This window comes from Vipera berus (genome assembly GCF_964194415.1).
Source record: "Vipera berus genome assembly, chromosome: 8".
In the NCBI taxonomy this organism is placed as follows: Eukaryota; Metazoa; Chordata; class Lepidosauria; order Squamata; family Viperidae; genus Vipera; species Vipera berus.
This window is the reverse complement of record NC_138211.1, coordinates 11,374,396-11,387,252: the sequence shown is the minus strand read 5'-3', so window position 1 is coordinate 11,387,252 and position 12,857 is coordinate 11,374,396. Positions and strand designations below refer to the sequence as shown.

The following is a 12,857-nucleotide window of genomic DNA, read 5'->3' as shown; positions in this document are numbered from 1 at the left end:
CATGTTAGCTGTATATAGAAGATCATAAAATTTATTTTTCCTGTTTCAAAGAGATCTTGTTAAAGTAAGAATGGAATCGCCTCCTACACAATATTTCTCCAAGCAGTGAGATCCATTGAATCTCTCTGCATCTGATGCATGGCTGGTAGAAATCTGGTGGGGGGGGAAGTATTCTTGATATAGCAACCAAGGTATGGAATTTGCTGCCCAGGAGTCCTGTGTCATTCCCAGCAATCCTGTAGCTTTGCTAGCCTTCTTCCGGTTGTTGCTTTTTCCCCATCAGGAATTTGGCCTTTATATGATTTTGGACTTTTATATAACCTTTTTTCTAGGTTCCTTTGTATTTTGTGATAACTTAGTTATTCTGTTAGATTTCTCCCAAATATTTTTGGGTTTAGCATTTAGTTGAAGTGAAAGGTGAGGAATAATTTCAAAACAGATATATCTTGTCTATGCTAGTTGCCTCTTTTCATTAGGATGCAGTACAGAACTGGCCCTTCTGAAAGTTTCCATTTCTATCATCTTCCCAGCTTTCAAAGCTATCGGATCATCAGCTGCAGAACTATTTTTAATTATTCCAGCAGCTGATGCAAAAATATGTTAATGTTAGTCCCGTTATAGTCTAGCTACACAATCATATATAGTAGATGGGGGAAGGAATGTTTGGTAATAGCTCTTTAAGAGAATTGTTGAGAAATGCTTTGAAGATTTCCAGAAGTCGAAACGTTTGTGGAGCTTATGGAAAGAGTTTTGCTTATACAGAGACCACCTCAGTATAAAATCCTTGTTCCTGGTGGTGAGCTATTCAGGAGAGTCCTCTGCAGATCCCTGTATCATCCTGCGGCTTTTCATACTTTTGGTTCTGGGAAATTGGTCCTTTTAACTCTTCATTTCCTGCTTCAGTTTATTTTAATTTTGAATATGTGGTGGCACTATGTGTTTGCTGTCCTTGTACCCATTATGTTCTACAAATGTATGTGTGGAGGTCTAAATTCCTTGTTAATCACTTCCCTGGGTTTAATTACCAATTTTCATGGCAAGTATATTTCTTACGTTCATATACTGTGTGACTCTTATACTTCTTTTGTTTTCACTTTATCTGCCACGTATTTTAATTCCTGCTTTTGTTGTATTCACACAAACCTCCTTCATGCTTACTTTGTGCTGCTTTTCTTGTCCCTCCCCGTCCCTACCAAAAACCTGGTTCCTGTGTCACGACTGTCTTGAACTGAACACCTTCCCCAATCCTCCTTTGCCTTCTGCTACCTATGAAAATCCTGCAGGGTTTTATGGCCTAGACGAATCCGACCTCGACAAAGTCTTTCACTTGCCAACTACGACTTTCATTGGAGGAAACGAGTCCGCTCTTCCTCTTCGAGAAATCATCCGCCGTTTGGAGGTAAGAAGGCCAGCTAAGCATTTTGGGGATCCTGTGGATGTAAACAATCCAGTAAAATAATAAGGGATCATGGAATAATAATAATAATAATAATAATAATAATAATAATAATAATAATAATAATAATAATAATAATAATAATAATAATAATAATAATAATAAAAAATAATGCAATAACTCCAGCAAAGCTACAAAAAACTGTGCTACTCGGAATGTCTTACATTTTAAGGAGATACCTGGTTGATACCTAGGATGCTGGCAGCAACCCATGTCAACCATTAGTGCCAGTCAATTTGAGTGTTCAGTTGACTGAGTTTCATGTTTTATGAATAAAAGATTTATAATAATAATAATTAAAAAAAAATTCTACTGACTAGAAAAAAAAATCAAAAGAATATGCCAACAATCTGACATAACATAGGACGAAGATTGTTCTGTAACAGGGGTCTTCAAACTTGGCAACTTTAAGACTTGTGGACTTCAACTCCCAGAATTCCTCAGCCAGCCTTGACTGGCTGAGGAATTCTGGGAGTTGAAGCCCACAAGTCTTAAAAGTTGCCAGGTTTGAAGACCGCTGTTATGTAGGGTGGACATCATCACAGAGAAGACCTGCTACAGAGAATACAAAGGTTTGATATGAATAAAAGAATCTTTTAGCTTATGAAACTTGATGGTTAATGTTTCAAAACAAGTGCTGCCATGTATAATCTTAAATCCATGAATCTAGGGAAATAAATTGTGAGGCTACTTGATATCCATTATCAAATTAGGTAGCATGTTTGTATGACATTCTGTTGCATAATTAACCATGGTTTGCCAAATGAGCCCAATTACCTGAGTTCCTAAACACTGAACTATAAATGGGCTGAACTAATTGGCTTTCCTATTATTCTGAAATACAAATAGCCAAAACGTCATTTTAGCCCTTATGTTGTGCAAGCCCAGCCACTATTTTAGAAATCTGTAAAATAAAAACTGTAATGTGACTTCCCCATACCCTCAAAAACAATCAGGAAAGAGCAAAGCTGATCTAGTGAGTTCTCTATTCTAAAAAAGGATGCCTTGTGGGGGAAAATGTGCGCATGTGAAAGTTTAAAATGGTCATTTCCAAAGGATGCACTTCCTTTTTCTGGCAGTCACACAATTTCCTTTGACAATAATGGGTGACTCTGCTAAAAAAAAAGTTGTTGCTGACTCTAAAAGAAACTGAAACGAAGGAAATGGAATTGGAAAGAAAAAAACAACACCAATTCTCGAGGTCATTGTAATTCCTATAAGGACTCTGCTGCAATTGCCTTATGTAGAAAAGAAATTTCAACCACCTCATTAGCAGAGGTTTTTCCCTGGCCCAGCTTCCCATTTATTCTGGGTTTTGGAGTTGTTCTCCTCTCCCCTGATAAGCCAGCTTCTAATTTCTATCTTTTATTAAGTAGCACTACTTTCCGATGAAGGGAATAGCTCTCTGTTCCCTGCTCATGTTCTCAGCGTCACGACTCTGGCTAAAAATAATTTCCAGCAAGGTTATTTAAATGCCATTTCTTCCCTGTTTCTCTGTAGTCCCTCTATTCCACCCCTGCCTGGCACAGTTAGTATTTTCAGTTACCTGAAGTGTAAATTCAGTTATATTCAAATTCCTGACTTTAAGAAGCACTTTGCACCTAGGTTTATCTTTCTTTGATTTTAGCTAGTAGTCAGATTGTAGAGTGCACTGGACAGCAGGACTGTGCTTGCTTTGAAAATTATTAAAAAGAGGTGCTTTGGAAAACACGGAAATACTCTGCCTTTTTAAAGCAACTACAACTTTTTTGCAGCTTCCTCATAAGCTTGAAAACAGACAAGGCCATTCTCATTAACATGCAGCTTCTTTAATAAGTCAGCCCCTTAAAGCAGCCAAGTTCTTTTCAGGCAATTTTTTGCTAGAAAAAATTAAGGGAAAAGAAACACATTTCTTTTTAAAGAAATGCCACAGTCATGCTCCCGCACATTTCAAACCATCTCTTTTTACCAGTGTCTCATGGAAACCGGACATACTCCAAAGCATATCAGTATTTCTGTGCAACAGCACTTTACATTATGTAAATCCATAGCTGACAATATTCTCCTAGGAAAATTGTCTGCTACAACTGATCTTTACACCTAATGGTCCCCTGATGTCCACTGTTAATGGAAGATTTTAGAAATAACTAACTTCATTTTATAACTAAATGTAACTTTTTGTTTTATTATTGAATAGAACTGTGCAGTCTTCAGTTGCCAAATCTCAATTGTTTACATTTTTCAGGAATAATGTAATGTCTAACTAGCGCGTTATTTGTTGGGTTTGATTTGTCAGCACTTGGACTGAAATCCTAGCGTATCTGGCTTAGACTTTCCGGATTGACTTAATCATCACAGTTATTAATTTGGTTTTTGGAAAGAGGAAAACTTTTGAATAAGATTAAGACTTAGCTCATATAAAGTAAGCTCTTAATTTGTGCTTTGAGATGACTGAATCTTCTGCTCCAACTTGCATCCTTCCTTTCTTTAACAGATGGCTTACTGTCAGCACATTGGAGTGGAATTCATGTTTATTAATGATCTTGAGCAATGTCAGTGGATAAGGCAGAAATTTGAAACGCCTGGTGTCATGCAATTCTCCAGTGAGGAAAAGCGCACCCTGCTGGCCAGACTAGTGCGTTCAACCAGGTATTTCCTTTTCATTAACTTGCATAGTTGCCATTGGTTGGAGTTACAGGTAGTAAAAGAATTATGTTCAGTTTTAAGCTTTCCTAGTTTCATATTTCATAGACACAGTCAAGGACATAATACCTTCAGTAAATTGAGATGTAAACGGTCTATCCTAGCCATATTTATAACCAGTGCTTTTTTGTAAAAGAAAAAGGTGCCGGAACTCACACATGTCATACAACCTGCCTTGCCTACCCTACCCTACAAGGTTCCATCCAAAAAAGGTGCTGGAACTCTGTTCTGAGTGTTCTATGACAAAAAAAGCCCCGTTTATAACCCCACAAAGTGTCAGTTGTGGCATTTGTGAAAGCCTGTATCTCATGGAAAATGTTCTCCATAGATGTTTAGACTGCAGCTTCCATCACTCTTGAAACAGTGGCTAACCTTTCAATTGGCAATATAGAACTGCTCTTACGTAACAAGGAAAGATGGGTAACTGTTGGGAAACTGCCAACTAGGCTGGAAGAAGGGGGTCAAGTGAGAGCCTACCTTGGGGTCACTGTGCAGCCACAAGTGCCACAAGCTTGACTTCTTCTAAGATCCATGAAGCCTATCTGGTCATTCCAGAGTAAGTCATACAGGCTGGTAAGATTCTTGTAAATGTGTGGCAAATAATAAAGTTAATGGCTTTGGCTATTCATAAGAAACCACGTTTATTTGCACCTGACAATAGCAGGATTTGTTGAAGTAGTCATCAAGACCACTGTGCATTCAGGAGAGCAAATGGTGGTTAGTTTTTCTCCTGATAGGTAACACTTGGGGCAGGAAGAGGGACAGCAGAGAATCCAATATTCCATCATCTCCATGTTTCCACATTTCATTCTATAAGGGTAGCAGCACTTCCCAGCCTGGCTCCTGAGATGCAGTAAGATAGCCATAAGAGCCATAAGATTTATATCCACGTACTCTCCTCATAAGGGGAGGAGGGATGCACATTAGCATGGCTCTGCGGAAGAGCCCAGAGACTCATACAGATTGTGTGACAGCATCTCTGTTTTACAGGTTTGAGGAGTTCCTGCACAGAAAGTGGTCTTCAGAGAAACGGTTTGGTTTGGAAGGCTGTGAGGTTCTGATTCCTGCGTTAAAGACAATAATTGACAAGTCAAGTGAGAAAGGAGTGGATTATGTTATCATGGGAATGCCTCACAGGTAAAGTTGTCCTTGGAGGAAACTGGTTGCAGAGAGTGAGGCTATCGAGAGTGTGTGCCGAATTTCAACCTGCCCTTTCGTCAAGGCATTCTGAGTTGGATTCTTCCTGCGATCCATTTTTATGATTTTGCTCTTTTTTCCAGTCCCAAAGGCTCACTTTTTTTTTCAAATGCTGATACAACATAGGGTCGCCATAAAGAGGAATGCGAAATAGTAATTGAAGCCTTGTTTAAGTCAAATTTATTTGATTTCATTCATTAATTAAAATTATTACTTCTCCTTTAGCAGACTGAATGTATTCTGTGTACTAACTGTCTCACTAAATATGATTTTGGTTTTCTAGAGGGCGTCTGAATGTCCTTGCCAATGTTATCAGAAAGGAGTTGGAGCAAATTTTCTGCCAGTTTGATTCTAAGCTAGAAGCTGCAGATGAAGTGAGTTCAATTTTTATTTGGATTATATATTTTACTTGACAGGAACTTCCTTCATATTAGTTAATAACTACTGTATTTAGTTTCGAAGACAATGGCAACATCTGTGTTTGCCACTGAAACAAGTTGGGTGTGATCGGAACAATGTGCCGTAACATTTTTTCTAGTTTCTCAGTTTTCCAGTCGTTTTCAAGGTAGATTTTGAACGCCAGGAATGAGGTTCCCGCGGCATAAAAGTGCTTTCATGTCAGCTTGAGCTTAAGGGGTGAATCTCAGGTGACTTAAAAGAAACAGCTGGGTGCAAAAAATAATGAAAATATGCAATTTCTGGCACTGGTCACTATGCCATTCACAGACTGAGTAACAGTTATTCAGTGCATCTTAATCCAGCTAGATTTATCTTGCTAAATCCTATTCATATTGTACAAAGTGAACGGCAGTATTAGGAGTTCAAAGAGCAGCCCCACTGCTGCCTTAATTCTGATTTGAATTTCGGACTCTGTTGTGAAGGGTCTGTGTTCATTCTCTTCTAAGTTCCAAAGTAGCCATCTTGAAGCTCTTAAAAATCCACTAGAAAAAGAACGCATCCCTGTAATAATATTCTCTTTCCTCAGGGCTCAGGGGATGTGAAGTACCACTTGGGAATGTATCACCGAAGGATTAACCGTGTCACTGACAGAACCATCACTCTTTCACTGGTGGCAAATCCTTCTCATTTGGAAGCCGCCGATCCCGTCGTTCAGGGCAAAACAAAGGCAGAACAATTTTACTGCGGGGACACTGAAGGAAAGAAAGTAAGCTGGCATATATAAGACAGCTTCTCCTTTGTGCTTTGCTTTGCTGTTTTGTCCATGTGGGTGTCCAAGGGAAGAGGTTCTTTTTCCTTTTGTTTTTTACATTGAGAGTGTTGCGGGTGCATTTGACACCTCATGCTCCAAAGTTATTAACACGTCTTTAATGTGTTTCTGGTCTTAAAAAGGTGATGTCAATCCTTTTGCATGGAGATGCTGCTTTTGCCGGTCAGGGAATCGTTTACGAGACTTTCCATTTGAGCGACCTGCCTTCCTATACAACCCATGGGACAGTTCACGTGGTGGTGAACAATCAGGTAAAATACCTATTCTTTTTTTGTTACCGTATCGGATTCTCTTAAGTTAAATGTTACCAAGAGCAGGCGACTGATTAGCAGCTGTTTTATTGTTTGCGTTCTTAGTTGAACTTTAAAGTTAGTGTTTGGGTTGTTAAGTTTATTTACTTTGAAGTGATAGAAGAGTTGATAGAGAATAAAAACTGAAGCAATCCCAACTCAGTTTCAAACTTGTCAGATGAAGACTGATTTGCTGATGGTTAACCAAGAATTTGGAATGTCCCACGCGCGTTTCTTGCTTTCTGATTTGACAGGGAATACCAGTGATTATGAGACTAAGGCAGACATGTCAAACACAAGGCCCGGGGGCCAGATCCGGCCCGCAAAGTGGTTTCATGTGGCCCTCGAAGCCATCCTGGAAACAGTGAGGGAACGGCCCCCACTGCCTTGGCTCTGGCCCAGAGACCCTCCTTCTGCCAGAGACCCTCAGATCTGTCCCACTCCCACCCAGGCCCCCATAGGCACCCTTGATGCAAACGATGTAGAGCTGGCCATGCCCACCCAGTAGGCCATATGCACTCTAGCCATGCCCACCCAGTAGGCCACGCCCACCCTGGCCATACCCACCCGGCCCCTTGAGGGCAACCGCAATGCTGATGCGGCCCTCAATGAAATTGAGTTTGACACCCCTGGACTAAGGGATAGATCTGTACATTATCCTGCTTTCCTGAGCGTCTGATGGTGATAAAAACCTTTGAAGGGAACAATTTAGTCTGTCGTCAGAGCAATTTGAGGATATGGAACTTAAGGAATAGGGACCCTACTACTGTATATACATTTAACAGCCACCCCTATCTGAAACTTAGATACAAAATAAAGGCCTTATGTCTTGTACTGCAAAATTCTTATTATTCCTTTTCTTGTCTTTCCTTGGTGAGGCCCTGTTGTTATTTGCATGGGACATCACTTTTGCACGGTAATTCTTGAGAAACTTCCCTTCAGTTCTATCTTGAAGCTCTATTTATTCTTCTACGTCAGTGGTGTCAAACTGCCGGCCCGCGGGCTGGACGCGTCATCCAGAAGCCACTCCCACCCCATTGCCGACAATGGCAAAATAGTCCCGATATGTCTCGCGACGTCACGTGACATCGCGGGTTTGACATGTCTGCTCTACATGAAGGAGCCCTTTTGGAGCAGGAAAGTAGTGGCCTCGGGCTTCTCTCTTTTAACCTACAGCTTCTCTGAGTATATTATAGGGAAAAACAGCTTTAGGGTTTGGGGACATTCATGACTGTTTGAATCAGAATGAAGTTGCCCAAACAGACGTGTGGATGTCAAATTGCTAGTCTTGGGAGACTGCAAGTGTAGAACTAGCGACAAATGAAACAAAAAATAGAATACTGCTTGATTAGCTTTGACTCACTAAAACAGAAAAGGATCCTGGATATTGTTAGGAGAGTGATTTTTGTTCAGAAGTCCTTGACCTTAGCTCATTATCTTTTCAAAACTTTTGACTGGTTTGGAAGTAACCAGAAGAACTGATAATACAAGTGACGGACCAGGTATCAGCTAGAAATAAGCTTGTCACATCTAGCTAGTCTGCAGTGCACACCAATGTAATTATGGCTACTTTAATATTTTTTTTCCTTTTCCAGAAAGAATGGTTAACTTTTTTTTTTAGAATTGCCAGCAAAATTAGACTTTACATAGAATACGTCTCTTGACTCCTGTGACTCAGCCTAAGTGCTGTTTTAATCTTCTGACTATTCTTGGCAGAACCAGCGCCTATGGAGATTCTCAGTCATCCAGGTCATGATTGCCCAAAAATGCTTTTTCAGGAGGCAACTGGACTTTCTTGTTTTTCTTCAAAGACGTTTCGCTTCTCATCCAAGAAGATTCTTCAGCTCTGACTGGACGGTGGGCAACGGAAGGATTTACATTCCTTGCAGACTACAGGAACCATTTCTGCTTCAGTTTAAGATGCAAACAAGACAGATTCTTCCCCAACAGACTGCGCCTGTCTTCAACAGTGAAGGGACACAGGGCAGAAAACATCCTGCATCCAAGAAGGCTCCACACCCATTTCCACCACTCAGGTGACCCTGACGACACAGGTAAACGTCCAAATGGCCTCAACGACTCTCTAAAAGAAGGAAAATGACCAGCTGTCTGCAGGAATATAAATCCTTCCATTCCCCACCATCCAGTCGGAGCTGACGAAACTTCTTGGATGAGAAGCGAAACATCTTCAAAGAAAAACAAGAAAGTCCAGTTGCCTCCTGAAAAAAGCACCTTTGGGTTTGGCAGAACCAAGATTGGAGAAATTATCTTTTCAAACCCATGCCTCATATTACAATCTTAGTATTTTTATATATACCCATCATCCTTAGGAAGGACTATTCCACAAAAGTCATTTGGAAACACCTTACTGACTCCTTCAGTATTTAGCTAACTTTTCCATTTATCACCTAAAGAATTTTGAGGTAGTGATGATGTATTAAGTCCTCATACGGTCTATATTACCTTTATCGTTATTTTTTTAAAAATGGCTTCTGTTGTCATCTCAGATTGGATTCACAACCGATCCTCGTATGGCCCGTTCTTCCCCATACCCAACAGATGTGGCTCGTGTGGTTAACGCACCCATTTTCCATGTCAATGCTGATGATCCAGAGGCTGTGGTATATGTGTGCAATGTGGCAGCTGAATGGAGAAGTACTTTCCATAAAGATGTAGTTGTGGATCTGGTAGGTAGTACTGATTCTTCTGACATACTGATAAATTTAGTTGGAACTGTATAATAGGTTATTTAAGGAATTTACAAAAAAAATTATGGTATACAGAATAACAGAATTGGAAGAGATTTTGGAGGTCTTCTTGCTCCAGCAGGAAACCCTATACCATTTATACAAGCAAGAAATTCTATATCATAATGTAAATTATCATTTATACCCTATACATGCTGAACATTCATAAGTAAATGATAATAAATGTTCCTTTGTTGTTTTAACTTCTTTGATTAAGGAATGCTTTGATTGATAGAGATGTGTAAGTGATAAAAAAACACGAATAACTCGGTGAATTTGTGTGCCTTGATAATATGTTGGCTAAAGATTGGAGATGACTGAAGAAAGTTTAACATGAGCAAATGCTAGCAGAAAGATGGTGGATAATATTTTCCTAAAAGCAGAAAAATAGATATGTACGGGCTTCTGTGGACTTTATTATATAGAAATGGTGGCTGTCAAGAGGCATGTCGAGAGAAATTGAACGTGCGTTGAATAGAGTGGAAATGGAGGACCCGAGAAATGTTTGTGGCAAAACCAGAAGAGATAGACTCTAGAATAAATTATCTCTAAATGGATGCATCAGTTAAAAAGAATTATGCTAAAATGGGTTGGTCACATAGAATTCATGAAGGCTGAACTGCAGAACAGATATACAGTGGAAGAATTAATGGGTTGAGAGGAATGCTAAGAAAGTTGTGACTGGATGCAGTTCATTAGAGGAAGTGATTAAGTTTATAAAGCCAAAATCAGAATGTGAAATGGTATATCGATATGTTGAAAACAAGGGTAGTTTAGAGCTGGAACTTTGCATAAGTATTTATATAAGTAAATAAATAATAGCTTGCCCTATTCAGCCATATCCACCACTCCTTTGAGAATCATTTTTGAAGGGCTTTGTGGAATGATGGAAAGAGAAGATTGTGGAGAATGTAAAATTTTCCAGATTTTACTCTCTTATTTCTGCTCATTTGCCTTCACTTTACACCCATGCTTGTCCTCAATCAAGCATTTCCTTCTCGTTACTGAGTTTGAAAACTTTTAATTTGGGAAGATGAATTGTTTAGGTCAAGAATAAATATACAGGCTTGTTTTCCTTTTCACACATGCTAGGTGTGCTACAGACGAAATGGGCACAATGAGATGGATGAGCCAATGTTCACTCAGCCATTGATGTACAAGCAGATCCGAAAACAGAAGGCTGTGCTACAGAAGTATGCTGAGACCCTGATTTCACAAGGAGTAGTCAATCAACCAGAATACGAGGTACTTTATGACTTAACAATCATTCTGTAGATCAGCCATGCTTAATCTTGATACTCCTCATCCCATTGTGGTACCAAGCATTTCATAATTTCAGAGGCTTTTGGCATTTTATAAATATTATAATACACGACACCATGTATTATAATACAGGAACATTCAGAACACATCCGGGATTAGTCAAATAGTCTCATTTTCCTATGGCAACTGATAACATTTCTCTGTTATCGCGTATCTTATTGAAACTTGTTTAATCTGATATGTGCAATTATGTATGGCATATATGAACTGGCTTGTTATACAATTGTCTCTTTCAGAAAACCAACTGTACTGGCTTTGAAAACAATTTTTCATAAATAGGGACATGTTTGCCTCAGCAGAATCTCTGACTTTATTATAGACAAAATAAAACCTGATACTCCCAGCCCAGTAGATAAATTACAGTGATTTGCTACTACCAGTTTTGTTTGAGAAATGTGTTATAATTCTAAGAAGGTATTTGTTTAGACTGAAGTGTTGGTAACAATTGTTCTTGGGCTCACCTCTACATTCCTTTTGTATTCCAGGAGGAAATTTCCAAGTATGACAAAATCTGTGAAGAGGCTCATGCAAGGTCCAAGGATGAAAAAATCCTTCATATCAAGCATTGGTTAGACTCTCCATGGCCTGGTAAGTTACTGTCTGCTTGCTAATGGCCATGGATTAAAAAAAAAGTTCTTGGCCAATAGATTGCACTTGCAATTTCTGGCACAAAGATGAGTTTTCCTTGCCTAGAACTCCTAGTTCTGAAAATTCTGTACAAGGATCATAGGAGGTAGCATTATTAATAAACAAAATGTGCTTGCATTAAACTAAGAGACACTTGATGAAGAACTTCTGTTCTTCTCCTGGATGCTCTGGCAGGATGATCCAGTAGTTTAATTGGACAGAGTTTATTTGCCAAATACCTTCTCAAAACAAATTGGGCAGTGAGGAACATCTTTTTAAAGGAACTGTTTTATTAGCCGGAGCTTGCTCCTCCTGTGAATGTCTTCCTTGCCTCTTTTTATGTCCTCTTCTTAAATGTCCAGGTTTCTTCACCCTGGATGGCCAACCTCGAAGCATGACTTGTCCTTCTACCGGCTTGACTGAAGAAGATTTGGGTCATATAGGAAAAGTGGCCAGCTCAGTTCCTGTTGAAAATTTTACCATTCATGGGGGTATGGTTTTCTATTCCCCTTGAATTTTTACTTTTTTAATAATTTCAGCAGAAAATGCAACGTCTTACTTGCATGGTGGGGTCTTTTGCAGAGTTTCCTTGAAGACTCTCTTAAATAGGTGTTCAGAATCGATGGAGCAATCAGTACTTTGCTTCTGTTTTGCATGTTCTAGTGATATCTAACAGGATTCCATGTATTGTATGTATCCTAGTTAGCACATTTGGGCCTATCTCATAGCCAATCCAAGCTGTCAGCAAATTAAGATGAAAATAGATTCTGCTTCAGAGCTTAATCGTTAAGTCTTAGTCTTTGCTCTTTTTCTCCATTTTATGTTTGTGCTTTCATTTATAGCAGCCTTACCTGAGCACCCTCCAGACATGTGCATTCCAAATCCTAGAATTCCAAGGCCAGCATGGCTACTGCTGAGGATCCTGGAATTGTAGTACATACATCTGAAGGGTACTCCGGTTACAGAAATGATCTGCAATGCAATATCCTTCACTGTGTGTGTGAAGAACAGACTTTCAAAGCATCTGTAAATGCATCTCTACATTTTGGGAAATGCTGCCATAAAGCAGATTGAAGATTATTATTTTTCTCTAAAGGTTTAAGCAGGATTCTAAAAACACGAGGAGAGATGGTTGCCAATAGGACTGTAGACTGGGCCTTAGCAGAGTATATGGCATTTGGTTCGCTTCTTAAAGAAGGAATCCATATTCGGCTGAGTGGACAAGATGTTGAAAGAGGAACATTCAGGTAAATTGGGTTGACTGTAGATGGGCGGTCTTTCTTTAACCAATACAGGACTTTAGTGAA

The 12,857-nt window shown here is 39.4% G+C and overlaps 1 protein-coding gene across 3 annotated transcripts in view; it reads left to right on the top strand.

Annotated features, from left to right (window-relative positions):
* OGDH (oxoglutarate dehydrogenase) overlaps nucleotides 1-12,857 on the top strand; it is a 48,575-nt gene that overhangs the window by 21,474 nt on the left and 14,244 nt on the right. For all 3 annotated transcript variants that reach the window (XR_014027246.1, XM_081333910.1, XM_081333909.1), the window contains 11 exons: nucleotides 1,284-1,399; nucleotides 3,930-4,084; nucleotides 5,129-5,275; nucleotides 5,619-5,709; nucleotides 6,321-6,500; nucleotides 6,686-6,814; nucleotides 9,361-9,540; nucleotides 10,693-10,845; nucleotides 11,409-11,511; nucleotides 11,913-12,041; nucleotides 12,647-12,797. Coding sequence is in view for 2 of the 3 variants with exons in the window: in XM_081333910.1 (XP_081190036.1) it covers nucleotides 1,284-1,399; nucleotides 3,930-4,084; nucleotides 5,129-5,275; nucleotides 5,619-5,709; nucleotides 6,321-6,500; nucleotides 6,686-6,814; nucleotides 9,361-9,540; nucleotides 10,693-10,845; nucleotides 11,409-11,511; nucleotides 11,913-12,041; nucleotides 12,647-12,797 (1,534 nt within the window). In the remaining variant the exon portion in view is untranslated. The remainder of the gene's footprint in view (nucleotides 1-1,283; nucleotides 1,400-3,929; nucleotides 4,085-5,128; nucleotides 5,276-5,618; nucleotides 5,710-6,320; nucleotides 6,501-6,685; nucleotides 6,815-9,360; nucleotides 9,541-10,692; nucleotides 10,846-11,408; nucleotides 11,512-11,912; nucleotides 12,042-12,646; nucleotides 12,798-12,857) is intronic.